At 38.6% G+C, this 20587-nt stretch overlaps 1 protein-coding gene across 6 annotated transcripts in view; it reads left to right on the top strand.

Annotated features, from left to right (window-relative positions):
• LOC140158845 (SHC-transforming protein 1-like) overlaps positions 1-20587 on the top strand; it is a 77087-nt gene that overhangs the window by 1239 nt on the left and 55261 nt on the right. For 2 of the 6 annotated variants that reach the window (XM_072182094.1, XM_072182093.1), the window contains exon 1: positions 7842-7993. The exons of 1 other annotated variant lie outside the window; for it this stretch is intronic. In XM_072182094.1, coding sequence (XP_072038195.1) covers positions 7960-7993 — 34 coding nt within the window. In that variant the 5' untranslated portion in view covers positions 7842-7959. Of the gene's footprint in view, positions 1-7841; positions 7994-10327; positions 10469-20587 lie in introns of those variants that run through there. 3 more of the 6 variants (XM_072182096.1, XM_072182098.1, XM_072182095.1) reach the window with 3 other exon arrangements.

Here is a 20587-nt window from a genome sequence, read left to right as displayed (position 1 = left end):
GTAAAGGACATATTTTGAGGGCATGGCACCCACGGCAAAATGCCATGGGTGCCGTGGGTTAATTCGAGGGCTGGCAATAATGTCTTTTGCCAATAGTATGTTTACTTTAACTTTAAGGTTATAAATATGAGGTATTGTAATATTGTTGTGTCGATTTTCATTATCTTGAATCAATATATTATTGAAAAATAACACTTTGGTGTTTTGCAATTTAAGTTCATTCTACAAATCATATACTTTGAAAACTTGCATAATTAAAGGCATCCTCTTTTTATGGCATTTTGCAGTAGATATCCACGAAAAAAGTTTATTCCCAAAATTTCATTTGATTCCGAATTTGCGTTTGCGAGTTATGCCTGAATTATATGTGTATTACACTGCTCCATATAAATGTGTTATAATTTCGTTCTGGTATTTCAGAACGAAATTCAAATTTCATGATATCTTTGCTAACCAAATTAATCTGAACAAAATTTTTTGTACATAAACATTATGTAGCCAGAGGTTTCCAGTGATATAAAATTCTCAACTTTTTGGAGGAAAGTGGGGGGATGATGCTGTGGATCACGAAATGCCCTTTTAATTTATTGTTGTTTTATATGAGTTATGTACGACACGTTTTACATTAAGTGTTGTTATTTCAGCCCTCTTTACAACATAACTCAAGAACCACAGGACCTACAAATTTGTACAAAAGTATATCTGTGATATTTGAATTCTTCTACACGCTCGCTATGAATTGAGCAATGCAATTTTTGCTAAAGCTCACTACCATTCGCAAGATGCTGTGAACTACTTTTTTCTGCTGCTTCGACCAGCAATACATCGTATACCCTTAAAGTTGTAATTTTGTGTTTTTGATCGCAAAGATCGGATATTTTTATTCCCGATTCGATGCTCAGGGACGCAGAGAATCCACGGTCGGTGTTACTGCACTTGGAAGCAAAATAATTATGTTTTCTTATAGCGGTGAATTATTTCTGCGTTCAAGCGCAAAGAATCCACTATACGGGAGTTACTGTGCCGTAGCGGGGGATCATTTCTACGCTCAGGTGCAGATAATGATAATCCACTACTGGAGTTACTGCGCCCGCCCTGGGCGTAGTTCCTTATGTAGCGGTGGATCATCACGGCAAATCCACTGTCGGAGTTACTTTGCTCGGAAGCAAAATAACATATTTTCTTATTATAATAGCTGTGGATAATTTTTTTTATTTTGCTTCCGAGTGCAATTTAATAACTATGCTGTTCATATGTAGGCCTATAATGCTTGTATGCAGAAATGATCAACCGCTATATTATAAAATAATAAGAAAATATTTTATTTTGCTTCCGAGCACAGAAGCTCCAACAGTGGATTCTCTGGGCCCGAGCGCAGAAATATTCCACCGCTATATTATTTTGCTTCCCAGAGCAGAAGCTCCAACAGTGGATTCTTGTGTATGAAATAGGTTAATGAACTCGTATTACTTGTTGCTCGAGAAATTATAATTATTTTGCTTCCGAGCGCAGTAAATCCGACAGTGGATTATCTGCACCCCCGAGTGCAGAACGTCCACTACTGGAAGTTCCACTGGTGGATCACGTACATAACTCTTAGCATAGTAAGCAAAGAAACATTAGGAAGCATTATATTTATTGCAGTGAGAGAGTGTAAAATCGTACTGCATTGGGATGAAAGCGGTTGGTTTCAAAAAGGAATAAAGATCAGGTTAGCATTTCGGTTAGTACAATTGTTAATAGGAAATCATGTTGTGGGGGTTGTTGGAGCAGAATTAATTTTTCGCATATTTAATTGTTAAGGATTGTTTTCCAAGTGGACATATGATATAACTGTTGGTTGTAACACCTGACAAAATTGCATGCCTGGTTATTGATTTAATGGAAAGTCGCCGCGGATATAAGGTTTTAAGAGCATTTAAAATTGTTTTACACATTTAAGGTTAAATACAATTGATTTTCAAGGCTTGATTCCAGAGGGGCGTAAGTTAATAATGGAAACAGCCATGCAGAAAAGAATGAACTCACACGTGCAAGAGTGTATCAATCTGAACTAGGGCCACGGACAAACCGCGGGTCGCGTGAGTCATCCTATATGTATGGATAGGGAAGGGGCGACCATCACAGGACCATATGGGCTGATGGGGGGGGTGTGATTGTGGGCAGCCGCTTTTCGGCAATTTTCCTTTGGATTTTCTAAATTTTCATTTTTTAAAATTATCCTGGATGATATATGTCGTGAAATAAATCAATGCTTCTATAGGCTATAATAGCTAGTATGCCTATTTATACCCTGATTTTGCAATATGTAGGCCTACAACAATAACTACAACAACAGTAACAAAACCAACAACCAATATTTTGTTAATCTAATTTGTAAAAATATATTCATAGGCCGTGCCTATTAGACTAGTATAGCCTAAAAATTCCTGAATTATATAATGAAAAAACCCGGGCAAAAACAATCAATCGCTGCAGTCAGAAAGAAAAGAAACGAACAAGAAAAAAAACAAAATTGAGAGAAAAATAAAATAAAATAGATGGAATGGACCACATAGGGACTCGAACACGCATACCAAAGTTTTCCAGCTCAAAACTATAGTATTATATAGTCGAACGTGACACCAGCGCGCTAACCGATTGAGCTACTGAGTGATCTGTGAAATCGATTGATCTCAAACTGACTATTATGGAATAGTGTATACCAGGCTCTTATGATAAACAATCTCATCACCGCTGTAAATGTCGGAGGTATCGATGGCGAAAAACCTCGATTTTTGCAAAAGTAGCTTAAATTTGGAGTGAAATTCAAATGGTAAAGGAATCGACATACTTTTGAGAAATAATGTAGGCAGTTTTAAATCAAAATTAATGTTCCACAATCCAGATATCGATAATGTAACATAACAGTGTTTTGTGGTACAAGATTCTCGAAAATTGTTCCCAAAAACGGGCTAATAAAATTTAATCGGTACTGTTTTTGGTTCTTCCCCATGGCAACATTATTTCTTTGGTCGATTTGTAGTACAATACAAAAAAGGAGAAAACAATCACTCGGCGTAGTTTTTTGATCTTGTGAACATGGTGCGTAAAAATGATTTAAACGAAGGATTTTCAAACGGATTCTAAAAATTTGTATTTAAACAAACAAAAATAATGTTAAGATACATCAATGCACCAACATTTGACTCACTGCGATATTTGATTGCTGAGAAAACGCGGTTTTAGAGAGCAACTTTATACGTCTTTTATACGTTTTTTATACGTTTCTTCGTGTAACCTTAAGTGACACAAAGGTCACAGTGTATTGGGTGTTTTATAAACCCAATAATTTTGCATTTCAAACAAAGATGACAAGCCTATACAGACGGGATTTTAAGGATTTTTTTTAAAGGTAAATGTTTAAAAATAACACAACAAATGTCAATTGAAACTACTGCGCTAGATTTTCCAGGGACAAGAGACCATCCATCCCTGTTTGTTTTTTAGAACTGATGAACAATGTTTATCGATGAAATTCTTGGTTCCTTGATCGACAAAGCAGCTTTTTTGGATCAATGCCGCATCAAATCATACCGCTCTTCGCGATCCGATCTTAATAGCGGAATCTCAATTGAAAAGCGTTGGTGTTCTTATGAGTCCGTTAATTTTGTATTTTAAACAAAGGATAAGGGCCTAGACGCACAAGATTTCATCCCGTGCATATTGTAAACAATAATAAAATCAAAACCAAACAAGTTTTGTTTTTATTGCTGGGCATACTTTAAGCAAGACAGTTGCGTAGTAAATCTAGCAAGACCGAAATTAAAAGCATTTTGCAAAGTCAAGCCAATTAAGGAGCCCGTCGTAGCGGGCAGCCCAAAAATTGTGGAATTCAGGGAGCTGATTTTCAGGAAATTTATTTTGTATTTGCAGGGAAATTTTATTGCTCCAGGACGTAAGAAACACAAGAAATTATTGAATATTTTGCTATTGTGGAGTGAAATTCGACAATTACTCAATTAATTTTTTTAATTTCTAATATTGTAGACAATCTCTGTGGTACAAAATATTGTAGACAATCTCTGTGGGAATAGTGTGGTGAAAAGAAAAGCCTGTAAAAGAGGCTAATTGGAGCCCTTGTAACACCTTGGGGGAGATCTTCATAGTCTGTTTCACAGTCTTGAAATTTCAGTGGCAAATATTTTTATGCAGTGTTTTGAATATAATGCATGCAGTATGATGTGAAAGACTAGTCAGTGTATTGATATCCTGGTGAGGTGAAGGAAACAGCCTTAGTCCTAGTCAGAGAGACACCGTTTATGGTGAATTTCATCTGGATAGGTGGAAAGTGAAACGCAAATTCGGGAATTTTTTTCCAAGATCTGTGGTGGAATTACTTTCCAGCAATATCTGTGTTTCCACAAAGATACTTGGTTTCCAGGATCTTGTGTGGACACCCAGACAGGGGCCCATCTGATTTTTGTAATGACCAAAGAACTGTCACCTTACATTTTTGTAGTGTCTGGCTGGGTAAATAAACCTTGGTAGGCTTAGCACTTGTTACGTGCTCAAAGTACTGTACCATGATGACAATCCAACTCATAAACCACCCCTCATCGCACTGACGCGCTCAACGCTGCTTCTCGGGAACAGAGCCAGTTCTAGGTTGGCTTACATGTACATGTAGCCTGTAGGATCTATTAGATAGGGAAATGATGCAATTTGGCCTTACATGTGTATGTAAATATGACAAGAGTGGTATTGTGGTAAAATATTCTTTAGTGGGTAGGGTGTCAACACTTTCCATCAAGTGAACAGGACAGATTCAAGGAATACATGTGATGTGGGCATTGCAGGGGACTTGGTGTAGGGAGGCTCATTAGCTACAGGCAGTGGGAGGGTTGTGGAAGTTGAACACAGCCACAAAGCCATCTTCTGAATTGGATCGGGAATTTACATGTAATATCAGGTTTGGAGGTTTTATTATGACCACAATCAGGGGCGGATCCAGGAATTTCCCATAAATGATTTATTCATCATGAAAAGAGTAAACGCACAAATACGCTACTCATATGCCCCCCTTTCCTATTCCCCGATCCCTCATGTTCGCTAAAAAGATTGTGCCCAGAGCCAGCACTCTAATTTGATAGTAAAATTAGCCGGCACTCAACTTGGTCTAGCTACAACCCGCCGCCGCCGCGGTTTGGCGCCCACACAATTGACACAAAGTCAAACGCCGCTCTGCAAAAATACAGAGTCAGGTGCCGATCTGCAAAAAATGGAGGAGCGTGCGCGCCGCCGGGTGCCCCCCCTCTAAATCCACCCCTGACAATGGAAACGTTACATTCATTCTCCATTGTAGCTCACCCTTGTTGAAAAAAGCAAATAAACTACATGTACTGTAGGACTACCCTTAAACTTAAACAATATTGACACAGCTACCTGGTGGTGAATTTAACTAGTAACCATGGTAACTACACAGGAACTTTGAGAGTGTCAAAATAACCTTTGATTGTCATACAAAAAGTTAAGAAATCTAGTATTGTATTGTGTTGAATGTTGGTAATTTGATGCCATTCTCTGTGAAAACATGTGATGTTGATGTCAAAATATTGTGTTTATGTTCACTCTGTTACCAGCTGCAAACAACAGTAAGGCAGTTTAAGTTTCCTTGTCAACAGGTAGGGGCAGTTTATTTAACTCTCTTCACGCGGGTGTCGACTGCAGACGACAAGTTTCAATTTTTTTTTTTAATTTTAAAAATTTCAAAAACGTTAATTTTCATGACCATATTTGGAATCAGCATGAAAAATGCATTAAAATGAGTACAAACAATCCTAGTATTGGTTTAGTAGTTCTAAAGATAGCTCTTGATATTTTGAGAAAATATTTCAAAACTTGATTTTTTTTCCATTGAAGCGCATGGCTAGCACCCAGAGCATTAAGATAAAAACAGATCAACATCTCCAGTCATTCTGAGTCCAGCTGCTATTTGACTCATGCAGCTGAGAGCTTGTGTAGTGAAGAAAAACTTTGGGGCAAGTTAAGGATTTAAAAGTTTCTCAATGCTAAAGCAAACTGAAACCTGCCATTAATGTGAACTGTAACACCTCCCCATGACTAGAACATGTTGAGTTTTTTTTCCAGATAATAGACTCCCAGTCAACGCCCTCCCCACCCCACCAGAATGAGTAAAAAAAAGAAAAAAAAAGTAGCAAATCTTTGTTTTTGAGTTCTGGCCATATAGGGCCTATTCATTTCTGGATCATAAGCTTTAAGTTAGCTCAATCGATAAGGCATTAGACTATGGTGCGAGAGGTTGTGGGCTCGAACCCTGGCGGTGCCTAGTACGCTCTCGTGGAAAAATTGAGTTAGCTTGAAATTCCCCTAGACAAGGAACTTACTGCTAATTTGTCCTGCTGTAACCCGTAGGAAACTCGGGGGAGCTGATCCTGGTTGCGATGGTTATTTGTGGAATATCTGGGGTGTGCGCTCTTGAAGCAGCAAAGTCCCCGAATTGTTGTTTAATGGTTTATGGAATGATGTAGGGCCATGTGAATCAACGTCTAGGTGTTGTGCACTATTAAATCACTGCGCTTTTTTTTTTTTTTTTTTTTTTACAACTTCACTTGGTATTCAAAAGTCAATATATGATTTCTGCCATGTTCAATGTTTTCGTGAGAATTGGTTTCATGTATTAAATCAGAAGATGAAATGATGGATAAAATACTGGAGTCTGGGCTAATCATAGTATGCAAATTTTCATCCAATCTCATTTGACTTTATTCAGCTCTGAGTAACTCTCAGCATGCTTTCAACTCCGGCTTTTAATTTCAATAAAAATGCAATTTGTGTGCAATAAAAGCCCTTGCTGAAGGTCCCATTTAAAAAATAAAAGTAAGCTTTTATAAATGACTTCAGGTTTTATACCAACAATGAACTTGTTTTTTATTTGCATTACACACAATCAGATTAGTGTCTGCATTGAATGAATTCGCAGAATACCTTGCAATTCAATCGGACCTGTCACACCGCATGTTGTGTGCCCGGAGGTACTATTTACCTGGCGTTGCTAAAGGTACTATTACCTGGCATAGAAAAATAGCATTGGAAATGACCCTTTGTTAGGCATTCAGGCCATTACCAATATGACCACACCATTGTCTAGAAGGGTAAAGAACCGTACAAAATTGCCTTACATGTGCTACTATCAAACAACTTGTCTATATTTGTCATACCTGAAGAATGGTAAACACACTTTGGTTTGTTTGTTTGGGGTTGCCCTACTCATCAGAAGTGGAACAGTCTATAGTTTGTTCAAATGCATGTGAAAACAAACTTGATTTTGAAGAAAGTCAACATACTGTTTTGTTAAATTTCATTTCAGATTGTTCAGTTTTGTTTGTCATATATTTGAGAGTCAAACATCATATTTGGAAAACTGAATACCTACATAGTGCGTAAACTTTGCATGGTGATAGGGTACAAAGCAATGGATAAAGGTTGTATTCATATTTGCCTGAACTGACTATAAATCCATGTGGTTTTCTAGTAAATGTGGGTAGTTTACAGTTTGCACTATAAACTGCATTACTCATTCCTTGTCCAAACTATTTTGTTAGAGGAGTGAGTAATGCTCATTATAATACATTACCATATGTGGAATAAAAATTGAATGAAAAAGATTTGGTATCAAGGGAAGCAGATTTCATTTCAGTCACGTCACAAGTGCTTGTCAAGTGATTTTGCTGATTTTTAATTAGTCGGTATCACAGTTTGTGGTCAACCACTGAGCTGGTGAGATTGGAGTGAATTTGCAACTTTGTAAATTTGAACAGCCTGCTGAATTCCCATCATTGCATTTTGGTGTACCGGTATTTAAAGAGGGATATATTTCATCTAGGGATATATTTATCATCAGGATTTTGTCGTGGACAAATAAAGATATCTGTGTTTGTTTACTTCTGATTGTATACCATGTGTGATACTGGAGGTAATGTGGTTCATGAAGGTGAGTGCTATATTGTAATTGTAATTTTACTGAAAACATACAAAATATTGAAGTTAAACCAAGGCCTATGGTTAAACAGTATTTGGGTGTGTTTATCTGTGCATGGTCAATCCTCACTATCCCCGGTCACTATCCTGAGTATCCTCAAAACTCTGGTGGAACAGGAAAACAAAAAATTGTTTAAAAAAATGTAACATTGGTTTTCAAGACAACCTTTGAAATATTTTGAAGTTTAAATTTTGTTTTTCATTACAATGAAGACAATAACCTGGGAAAATATGTCCGAATATGTTATCTGGTAAAATGTCTCAACTACACTGGGTTTCAAAGAAGAACGGCAGTCCCTTGCTCAGATTTACGCGAGCGCTCTGTTAATGAGCGACATATGCGGAGCTTTGTGTTCACTGCAAGGGCGACGATCTGCGCCGACCAACGATTTGACACACAATCGGCCAATCAGATTATCGGTCTATTGCTATGATTGCCAGACGATTGATTCAGCCAATCAGAACCCCACTTCCATGCACATACACTCTGCATGCACGCTCTCAAAATGTAAACAAGTGCTGTTCTTCTCTGACTAAAACTTTAGATGTTTCAATGCTGTGCATTTTGCAGGGATGTGAGAGTTCCTCTTTTCAGCTGATTTCCTCTTTTTTTGTTGCCAAAATTTATGTGTTTTTCTTTTATTTTCAGCCCATATTTGGCGTTTTTACCCCGATTGTACGCTGTTTTTAGTGATTTTCCTCGTTTTTGGTCTGTGGCCTCTCACACCCCTGATTTTGATAATCAATGGTGGTGATGCAATTTTCTTGATTTATACAGTTTATAGGCTTAACAAAAGAACTGTTCAAACCTTTGCATTCATGCAAAATGCTTTATTAGAAATTCTTTTTTAGCAATTAAACAATTATTTTCCACGCTTTGGCTCTTGGCAAAAAATACCAGAGGTAAATTGTTTAGTTCCCAATCACCATGTATAAAATAAAATACATTTCCCATTTAAGCATTACATTGGACTTAATGAAATCTCTGATGAAATCTGTACAATAATAAATACACACAAACATACCCGCATTTTTATGGGAGTATTGATGATGGGTTTTAGTAGTGTGTAATACTGTAAACTGTTGCCAAGGAAGATTTAGCCAACATGTGCATGGGGAAGCCCTGAATGGAGAGATGACTCATCTCTATGTCAAGTTCAATTTGGTAGCCAATGTATAACTTGATATTTTTATGGTGGGTTTTTGATGACGTTGTGTGGTCTGGTGATGGTATAGTCACATGTGCAGTAGTATTGTTGTTGGATGGTAGTAAATTACAATACCATGTATTCTGAGTACACATTTCGTTTTAAAGTGATGCAGACTTGTTTTGATGCCCCTTCCTTATTTATTCATTTTGTAATGAAACCAGAGACACTAGGATCCACAACATGCTCATCTATTATGGGCACAGTTCTTTAATCCCAATACATTGTACAATCATTGAATGACCTTTGAAAATTTGGGTACTAAAACTCATACTCTGCAACTTGAGGTCAAATTTTGCACTTTGAGTGTTTAATTGAGGTTATTGAACTATGCCATTGGGATGAGGCCATTGTGGTTCATAATGAGAGCAGTGGTGTAGATTTCTTTTTGACATTGGGGGGAATGGGGATGGAAATTTGTTTAAAATCCCTTGAAGTACAGTGAATCTAGGACCTTATGGCAACTGAATAGGGTTCTGGTACAAATGGGGGCAAAGCGTGTGAAAAATGTTACCATATTGAATCTAAACTGGTGAAAAACGGTGTAAAAGTAGAATATAATATCGTGCATGAAAATCTGCACTTTTTAGGCTAAAATGGCCAAACATGAGGTTAATTTGGTCACAAATCCACATACAGGCATCAGCATGGGGGGGGGTGATGATTGTATGGGCCATCCCCCCTATCAAAATATTGGGGGGGGTTATTCCCCATCCCCTAGGATCTACATGTACATGTATGCATGCTAGGGAGGGATATTACAGAATTGATGTACATGTATGCTGTGTAGAGCTGGGAAGTGTTTTCTTTCATGTTTCATCCATGCTTGGTGCCCTTTTGAAAAACTTTGGCCCAGGTGCCCCTTAATAATATCATGAACATTTTCTTGCCTCTTTAAGAGTTTTTTATTTTATTTTTTTATATTTTAAACATAATTTGTAAATCAGCAGAGCATCACATTAATGCCATGTGAGAAAACCAAGTGTGCTGTGTTTGGTAAAAAGTGCACACGTGGTTAGTTTATGAGGCGGGCAAGTCTGGCTTCGCTTCAATCGCATCCAATATAATATGATGTTGTAGTTGTACTTGGATGTTATTAGTTTAGCTGGAGAAAGAAGGAAATGAACGCGATCATGCGATAAATGGCAAACTTAATAACCAGGATTCACCGTATCTTGTGTGAAGCTAGCAGTACTAGTGTATATTAAATACACAGATGGGTAGGTTTTCTGTGCACTTTATTCCGATAGGTCAAGAACAGGTTTGCCACATTTATATTGAAAATCTGTTGACAAAGTTCCATGTAGGCCTATATCAAAATTAGTCAGTTGCATGCTTAAAATATGGTTGTGACATTGAATACTTGGCATATAGATTTGCAATTGTTAACATCAAGCGGAAGTATGCTGCGCTTCGAAAATTTTGCAGCAAAATATTAGGCCTATAGCGCAGATTTTCTTAGCAACAACACATCATGATTTTCTCATTTTTCTTTTCGTTTACATTGTAATGAAATAGATCATGTTACATACTAGGGTTGCATGTAGGCCTACAGGTGTGCAGACACTGTTGGTGATTCACTCAAATCTGAAATTCTATTTCTAAAAAATTCACTCTGCTAGTGGTAGGAGTGAAAGCTATTAAATAGGGACACAATTTGATATTTTAGTTGGATCTGGAGGTCTCCGTCAGTATAGACACTTGTATCATCAAGATGCATTTCAACAGATTTTCATATCTTTACTGCTCTGCTATTTTCTTCCTTTTTGAGGAAATAGGAATTTAATAGATTTATCCTTCACTCTTTACGCTATTCCTAGTATTTCCTACAATTTCAAATATTTTGAGACATTATGTATTTATCTTTTTTTAACCAGGGTGACAATTTATACATTGTACAATTTCATAAACTGAAGTTATAAATTAAATTAAAAGCAATTACATAATACATTATTTACATTGTACATCAGGTTCTTCAGCGAACATAAGGTTCATCAGGTTCTTCAGTGATCTTCATTCATGAAGATCACTGAATTTAAATTTTGTTTGTTTCATTCATTTGCTGGTTCGTTTGTTCATTCATTAAATTTACTTTCAATGTTTATTCTATGTACATCCTATCTAAGTATTCTGTTTTTCTGTGGGATTGAAAAATCTCAGTGATTTGGTATTAAAGAGGCCTGTGCGTCTAAAACATAAAATGTCAAATTTGTAATGTCAAGAAAGGCCATTAGCGTTGGTCAGCATTCTGGATATAGAATTACATGATGATATGCGGAGGATAAAATAGTCTGGTCTGGGATGAGGTGAATCTTATTTGCCGTTGTCTGGCTATACTTGACTACAAAAAGGATTCAATGTAAACACTGAACATTGTGTTTTAATGGATAAGATACTGATGGAAAATGTTCACTACCAGAATAGGGACATGAAAATAATTTGAAATGTTTGTCCAATCAATGGAAACTTGGTTTTATTTGAAATGGGCTATTCCAGTTGAGATCCATACACCCCTATGGAAGACTTGACCTTAATCTCCCACACAGGGAGTGTGAATTTCAAATGGGGTAACCTGAATGATATACTCCATTTGAAATCTACACCCCCTCTGTGAGGGATAAAGGTCATATTTTTGAGAGAGGGAGTATGGGTTTCAACTGGAATAGCCCAATGCTATATTCTCTGCAAGGCGATGAAATTAGTTTGCAAGGAAAGTAGTTAAAAGTTGAAATGGAAAGTAAGTTCCATAAAATATTATGGATGCAGCATTTTATTTACTGAAACAATAATAGACTCATAAAATGGATTCTGTTTTATTTGAGAAGTTGATGAGATTGTGGAAAGGGGCTAAAAAAATTAATAGGTCCTTTGCCAAGTGTGGGTTTAAAGCCATGCAGGGAAATGTGGCACTTTCACTTCCCTGCTAAAGCTTACAAATTGGAAATCGGTGGGGAGGAAAAGGCTGTACATTATGATGCAATTATGTGGGTTACTAAAAATTTCTAAAAATATTTGATTTATTTTTAGTGTATTTTTTTTTCAATTGAGCTTAGCCAGCTTAAAGTTGTACTTCAAAAATATAATTTTAGAAAGTAATTGGGTTTCTAGTCTTGAGCCTAAGGCCTCTAAGGCTTTAAATTTGGCTGAGTAGTGTACTACACACATTATACTTCTAGTAGCTTCTAGTAGTACTTGGAAAAAAAAAAGATATATAAAAATAAAAACCCAAACTTTTCCCGACTGACCGACCCAACTACTGAAAGTGATCTATGGACAAGCAAACAACTTTTTTTGGCTTAAAGCTTTTAAGGCTAGACATCATGACTTGAAATCAGGCCATATAGCTGTTCAGAGATTGAAATATCATATCAACATTTCTTTTAAGATCATACACACATTTTGTAATCGGATTCGATAATTTCTTCGTTAGCTGTACAAAAATTAATAAAACCTTGATTGACCTTTGAAAAGCAAATAGTCTTTCCTGTTCAATATATAACAGTCAGTTGGGAGCTAATACATTTTCAAGGTTTACAGTGCTCAGAAATTACCAGACTGATAATCTGCTGCAATCAAATTATCCTTGAACTCGTAAGTCCTTAAGGTGGTATTTGAGGCATTTTAGAAGTGCTCTATGCATGTTTTAAACAATAATTTAGCAGAGCATAGTACACTGATCAATATGATTTTTGTTTGAAGCAAATCGGACATACAGTTTTCATAATACATCAATTTATATTTTCTTTGTATCTTATCGTTTTTATCAATAAAGTTAATGAGTTAAAATGACTGGAAAAGATTGTAATTTTTGGCAATATTTTGCTAAATATCCATGCAATAACGTTCAGGGTACGGTACTTTTATTTTGCATACTTTTGCCTTAAAACTTGGGCAAAGTGTTTTTAATATGTTCTAATGTATTATATAATCTAGCTGCCCTCTAATTTGCATATTTACATAATTAATTAGCATTTATGTAAATGAGCTCAAAAATTCCATATTCATGAACCTTTTCAGTCATTTTAGCTCATTAAGGTTATTAATTATTTTAAACTGTTGTGATTTGGTAGTTCACAGCATCTTACGAATGGCAGTGAGCTTTGGCAAAAACTGCATTGCTCAATTCATAGCGGCGTGTAGAAGAATTAAAATATCACAGATATACTTTTATAGGTGCTATGTTCTTGAGTTATGTTGTAAAGAAGGCTGAAACAACAACACTTTTGTAAAAGGTACATAACGCATTAAAAACAATAAATTAAGCAAGTTTGCAAAGTATACGATTTGTAGAATGAACTTTTGCAAAACATCAAGGTGTTAATTTTCAATAATATATTGATCTAGATAATGAAAATCGATTTTAGGTTGCTTCGACCAACAATACCTCGTCTACCCTTAACTACATGGCTTATTGATAAAAACAGTTTGAAGATATAAATTGATGTATTATGAAAACCGTAATGTCCCATTTGCTTCAAACAAAAAGCATATTGATCAGTGTACTTTGCCGTACGGTACTCAATTAATGTATTGAAAATATGCTCAGTGCATTTCCTAGTTTCCAGAAATATCATCATACATTTGTACCACCTTAATTAATGTGATGCCATCAAACTTGGCAAATATTATGTGGCAGATTTAGAGTGGGGATGGGGTTGTGGCAACTAAAGGGTTTAATTTATAGATAGAAAATTACAAATTAACGTGCCTAGCCAATGAAGGCGGCCATGGCATCATCACAGTTTTATTTTATGTGGTGTCAGTTATTGTTTTACATACATACTCTAATCAGGATTAGTTGAATAATTTTACATGAATATTCCTTGTGCTATTTATGGCTAAAAAAGATCACTAAATTTCTAATTTTTTAAATCCACTTGCTAATAATGCTTGTATGAATGCCCTGTTAATATGCAGTTAAATTTAATTATGTTTTGGGTATGTATTTTATTGTTTGCCATTGACAAAACCAAAGTAGGTCCTAAATTTAATATATTCAGCTTCTAAATTTGCCAGTTTTATCATTAAACTAAATTTGCATCATTTTGCTGAAGCATTTTTCCTCATGAGTCCACTTGGTATACTTAAGCACTTTAATGTTTATCATGGAGTGTGGTAATGGTGCCCCCAGTGTCAGCACTTGAATTTATAAATTTGTATTTAATTTGTGTGTCTCTGACTGATTATTATGCAAAATGTTGTATGAGTGTCTGTCTCAGGGCCGTAGCAAGGTATGAAATAGTGGGGCGGCCATATGGCGGGGGTCTGGGGGCCGGCTGAGGCCCCCAGCGGGGGTCAAGGGGGCAGAGCATTTTGAGGTACACAATGTGCATAAAACCCGGTATGTGAATTGAAACTACTCACATCATTTGTATGAATGTAAATGTACATAAAGTGCTAAAAACTAGTTTTAGGGGTATCAAAACTTGTATCGTTTTTTTTTTACTGCCATATGGTCAAAAATTGGCCTATCTCATTTAGATGTTTTTAACCTTAACGCAAGAACTACACACATATAATTCAAATGCGCTAAACAATAAAAAATAACTGTCTGATATTGTGATTATTGTTAGCATAATAAATAATAATACCGATATAGAATGTTGGAATGATGTGGTGAAAATCGTTCATGTTTAAATATTTTTCTTGCCTGCAAGAGCTTTTTCTTGCATGTAAGAAATTTGAACGTAGGTCATCATACACAAAATGTATTGTGTTTAGTTTTCAAACACACAAGATAAAGCTTTTGCATGCAAGTACAAAATGCAAACATGCAAGAAAATTATTCTTGCATTCAAGAAGAAAATTCATGCATGAAAGATTTTTTTGTATTTCCAAAATTCTTTGGAAGGTTTCTCCTTTATTTTATTAGCAATATCAATCGGGTAAGTTCAATGAAATGAGGCTGAAGAAATTAATTAAAACACAAATTGCATATTCATGCATAATAACACTAAAAATAGGTTAGCCAAAGTTTTTTATATTAGGGAAATTAATTTTTCTCCCAATGATTATTTACCTGGGGGGTTCTGGGTGAGGGCCAAGGATTTGTATAGTTCAGGGTTAAGCCTGTACGGTTTTCTTTAAATGAAAGGTTAGGACAAAAAATAAAACAATTATAATTATTGATAGGAGCGGCACGGGCCAGCCTGAAAATGAAGAAATCGACTAGACATGGAGTCTAGTGAGGTGTCCCTAAACTATAATAGTCTATGATCTGATGACTATTTCTCATTGATATTTGGTTGCATACTATTTTCTTCTCGGGTGGCAAGGATGAGAGGCTGGTACCGTGCAGTGCTCCCCCCACCCACCCACACCTTTATCTTTTTTTTTAAAAAAAAAAAAAAAAAAAATCAAATTTTTTTGTTTTTTGATTTTTTTGATTTTTTTTTTTTTTTGGCAAAAAAGTGGCGGCCATGGCACTTCAGTTCTGCACGACCCTGGTCTGTCTCATGTCTAAACTCTTGGGATGTTTCAGTGATGCATCACAGAAGAAGGGTGTCCTTCTGGGAAAGCCATCAAGCATGACAAGAAAGTCAGTCAGGAAAATTGGGTCTTTCATTTACAGGTCATTTGTCATTTGGAGTTGGCGCTGTGTGCATCTGCTCATGTTTTGTGCTCATTGTGCAGGCATCGCAATCCTAGGGAACTGAGCAGTTCTAGATCTCGCGCGCAGACTGCCTTTAGAATGAAAATCTCTGTCTTACAGGCTCATTTTTACCCTCAAATAAAAACAATTGTATGTAGAAACTAAAAAGTTTTACTCTAGTGAGTTACAATATTGATAGGAACATCCATTGCTTTATGTAATGTTTGTTTCCATAGTCTATGACTTAAAACAGAGAATTCTTCCCTTCGCTTACATGTATTTTATGTAGTTGTACGATTTAAAATAATTTATGGTATATTTTATTTCATTGGAAGTGTTTTTGAACATGACACATTTTCATACCGAAGCTGCAAACTTTCATTCATTGGGTCTATGTCTACAACCATGTTACCTTAGGGTGTTATTGCACTTGCCCTTATCACTAGGGTTGTGGCCAGTAGTAACCTGTGGTTGTTTGTGAAACCCCCTACTGAAAGCACTGGGCAACACAGCTGAGGTACTATCAAATAGGTGTGCTGTATCATTTACACATGTTCATGTGTCATGATCAAGTGTTCAATGAGAATCATTGTTCTCAAATTTGCTAAAACCACAGAGACATTTGTCAAATATTACCATACATAAGGACTTGAATTTGCTACTTGCCCATTCTAAAATGATGAGTGAGAGGTGTTAATAAATGGGCTATTCTAGTTGAGATCTATACACCCACTGTGGAAGACATGACCTTAATCTCCTACACAGGGGTGTAGATTTCAAATGGAGCCACCCATTCAGGTAACCCCATTTGAAATTCACACTCACTTTGTAGAAGATTAATGTCATTTCTGCCATGGAAGGTGTATGGATTTCAACTGGAATTGCCCAACCTACACTTAAATCTACTGTCACTTCCCTTGTTTCACCTTCCAAGTTTGTATGGAGGTATGTATTGCTAAGGGCAGTTGTCAGCAAGCACTGATGTCACTAAACTCAAGGTGAAGCAAAGTATAGCCAGTTTGATCAGCTCGTAATCGGCGGGCCTTATAACATCGCAGATTAATATCTGATTGATATATTTTCTTTCGAGAATTGGCTTATATCAACTCGTCAGAAGTATCACGAAATATTGATTAAAGTCCTATACTTTGCCTACTTTTTTACCACACACAATATAGACCAGACGGATCAACTGTATCACTCTTATTGTGGATCTATTTTTCGGCGTAGGGGTAGCCTAACATTTCTCGCCGATTACGAGTTGATCAAAGTATATGTGGACAAACTGGGCATGCTAATGAAAATTATGGGCATCAGCCTTGCTCTATATACATACTCTTACCTGTCACCCGACCTGTGCAGCAAAGAGGTGAAAAAATTATTCAATGAATTTGTTCTTGTCAGGATTTGCTTTTGGAGGATTAGATCTGGATGTCACATCAAAGTGTGGCAAAAATTAATCTGGTTTCACACCACTTCAAAAAGCAGAATAAATTTGAAAGCTGATTTGACCTCTGAATGAAAACGGACACATATTGGTACAATGAAGGCCTACTAAATTCTCTTCAATATCTGTGATAGTCCAACATGTATCAATAGTTTGTGAACAAGACAGTAGAATCTTTCATTTTATGAGGCAGGATGACACTTTAGCAAGGACATGTTCCGGTTCATCTAAGATTTCATCTTTTTGCCAGGAGCAATTCTGTGATACACTTGACCTCATCTCAGAGGTGAATATAAAGTTTATGATAGGGTGAATAGTAAAACTGATTTGGGTAAAATATGAAAGGAATGCAGATCGTTAAGGGCAATGATTTCTAAAAAATGCATTGCTTGAGCTGTCTGTTTGTGTTTCTGCTGGCTGGAGATCACACACCTATTTTGAGAATTGAGATGATGATACCTTAATCCACTCTTAAGATTTTTACACAATTAATTCACATTCATTTTTAAATAATAATAAACATTCTACTGTTTTTCCTGTGGGATAAACTAACTTTGACCAGGAATAGTGGGATGAGTGGGTCCAAGAGTTCATTTCTCTTACAAAATTATATTGGGAATACACATTCAGTTTGTGGGGTGGGGTGGGGGTTGTTACTGAAGAAAGTATGGTGGAGAGCTGCATTGAAACATAAAGACTCAGTACACCGGTCGATCTTACCGTTTCCGATGTTGATTAAGATACTTCTTGCATCGATCCCGAGATGCGGAAAAACCAATAGTCATTTTGTCCCACATAAATGAATAAATAACAAAAACCCCGATCCCCGGTGGACTCACCCAAAAGGTGACGTCACACCATATGATCGTCCCTTATCCTCCTTGGTCTCCGACTGACACAGACGTGCCTATCGATTGTTCATAGCACTGTGTATCAATTTCTCGACCAAAGGCGAGATATCGGTTGTAGTTTCACACCTTAGGTAAAACCAAACCGGTATTGTTCGGCTGAGGATAGTTTTGACGGCATTTTCTGGCGAAAAAGTGACAAAAAACGATCCAAAACTTAGCTACATATCGTGCCTCCGTTTGTATCACGGGACACACGAGCAATTCAAAATGGCCGCTCGTTGGCGCCATTCATTTTGTTTCCCACGTAAAACAACCATTGCAGCCTGTAAGTTACAATAGATGTTTGTACATACACATTGTATTTCATGTACGGTAGGTTATTGTTGCTATGTTAGGGTGATTACTCTATCGTTATGTCTTCATTACCGTCCAATAAAGACGAGTTAATCAGATATTCATACGGTGGGGATTGGTAGGGACCCGTCTGACATTTTAGTAATAAAGTTAGCCAGTCCTTACTTTTACCACTAACGTTAGCGACCAGCCTCCGTGCTCAGGTTTGCTTACTGGGCTTGAGTCGCGTGTTGGGGGGGGTAGTGCCCCCTCCCTTTCTCCTCGCCGCCTCGGCCCTGTCGGGCTTGCCCTTCCCTGGTGACGGAGCGGGACCCACACCCGCTCTGTTTCACCCACAGGGAGTGCTCACGATCTTCTAGATGTCTTTCTTTTGCTTAGGACTCTCGAGTTCCAGCTTGACGATTGGGATAGGCTCCGTCCATCGCCATAAGACGAAGAAGAAATCTACCAAGGGCACTGGTAAGGTCGACACGGTGGATTCTGCTGTGACAGCCCCTATGGGTCATGGCAGGTCTGCTTAAGGGGCTCCGGTCCCCGGACAAGCAGGCGGTTCCTTCGGGACTGCTAAGCGCGTCCAAAGGCTCAGCAGCCAGCGAAAGCACTGACTATACGTCGGAGCAAAGTAGCAGGCAGCAGAGCGGTAACCACCAGCGAAAACCCTAGCGGGTTTTGCAGCAGGAGGATACCAGTCGACACGGTAGATTCTGCTGTGACAGCCCCTATGGGTCATGGCAGGTCTGCTTAAGGGGCTCCGGTCCCGGACAAGCAGGCGGTTCCTTCGGGACTGCTAAGCGCGTCCAAAGGCTCAGCAGCCAGCGAAAGCACTGACTATACGTCCGGAGCAAAGTAGCAGGCAGCAGAGCGGTAACCACCAGCGAAAACCCTAGCGGGTTTTGTAGCAGGAGGATACCAGCCCTCTAGCGAAAATCCTCACGGGTTTTTAGCAGGAGGACACCCGTCTGTTGCAGGCATGTCTCACGGGCTCAAACAGCCACAGTAGTAGCCAGCGACGGGCAGCATTCAAAGGTACCCCGGGCTGGCCTGGGTTGAACCCTAGCATGCATGGGTTCAGCAGAGACGATACCGCGGCTAACGCTGTGGGTGTAGTCTTAGCAGAACCAACTGGGGTTGTCACACGCAGCAGCGTTCCATGGCGGGACCGCCGAGTGATACCCTGGGCCCTAGAATAGCTGCTGGCTGTCCACAGGGACTGGCTGGCGATTATTCAGGGGTTGGGCTCGCAGTCTCTCACGGGACAGCGACCCAGGTGCATTCGGTGGCAGCTACAAAGGCGAGCTACGGCTTGACTTCAGTGGTAGCCGCTATGCACCCGCCCATAGCTGCCGTGAGTGGTCCGCCACACACAGCGACCTTAGGCGAAGCTCTAGAGGGTACAGTAAGTAGCTTGAACAGCCTAGCTGATCAACAACCCACTTATGTCCTCGAGAGCCAGCGGAGCGTGGGTGATCCATTACCGTCAATGGGTCAATTACCCTCTCTTGATCGATCACTGTCAAATCAACAGGGCATAGCTCCATTGATTGGCGCTGCCTATTCAGGTGGCGAGGTGATTGATCGGGGTATCTGCACGCTCAGCTACCCGTGGTACTAGGCAAGCTCCCTCTAGCCAAGGGACAGCCGGTATAGCGGGTACCCATACACACGGCTTGATCCCCTTGCGGGGAACGCAGTGAGGCATGGGTACAGTGGTACACAGCCGGAGCCCTCACGGGCACCTACGCTAGTATGCAGCGCCGGTACCACGCCAGCACACAGCTTGATCCCCAAACAGGGAACGCGGTGTGGCGAGGGTACAGCGGTCCACAGTTGGGAACCCTCACGGTACCCACGCTGATACCGCACCGGTACCGCAGCACCGCTTTAGTCGCCACAGTCTCTGTGGCAACAAGGGGGGGAGGCGGTGCTGGTACTGCAGTACCATGGGGTTACCCTGGTGGCGGATCCTATCAGGGTCAGCTGCCGGCCGGGTATGCCCTGTGGTACCCGCCGCAGGGTGTTTCTTCCACGGCCCAGCACCGTGGCAAGTGTCGCCAGCGATGGCCACGCAGTACCAACATCAGCTGTTGACCAGGCC

This window comes from Amphiura filiformis, chromosome 8, assembly GCF_039555335.1.
Source record: "Amphiura filiformis chromosome 8, Afil_fr2py, whole genome shotgun sequence".
NCBI lineage: Eukaryota > Metazoa > Echinodermata > Ophiuroidea > Amphilepidida > Amphiuridae > Amphiura > Amphiura filiformis.
Note: the sequence above shows the minus strand (reverse complement) of the source record. Positions and strands in the feature narration are given on the sequence as shown.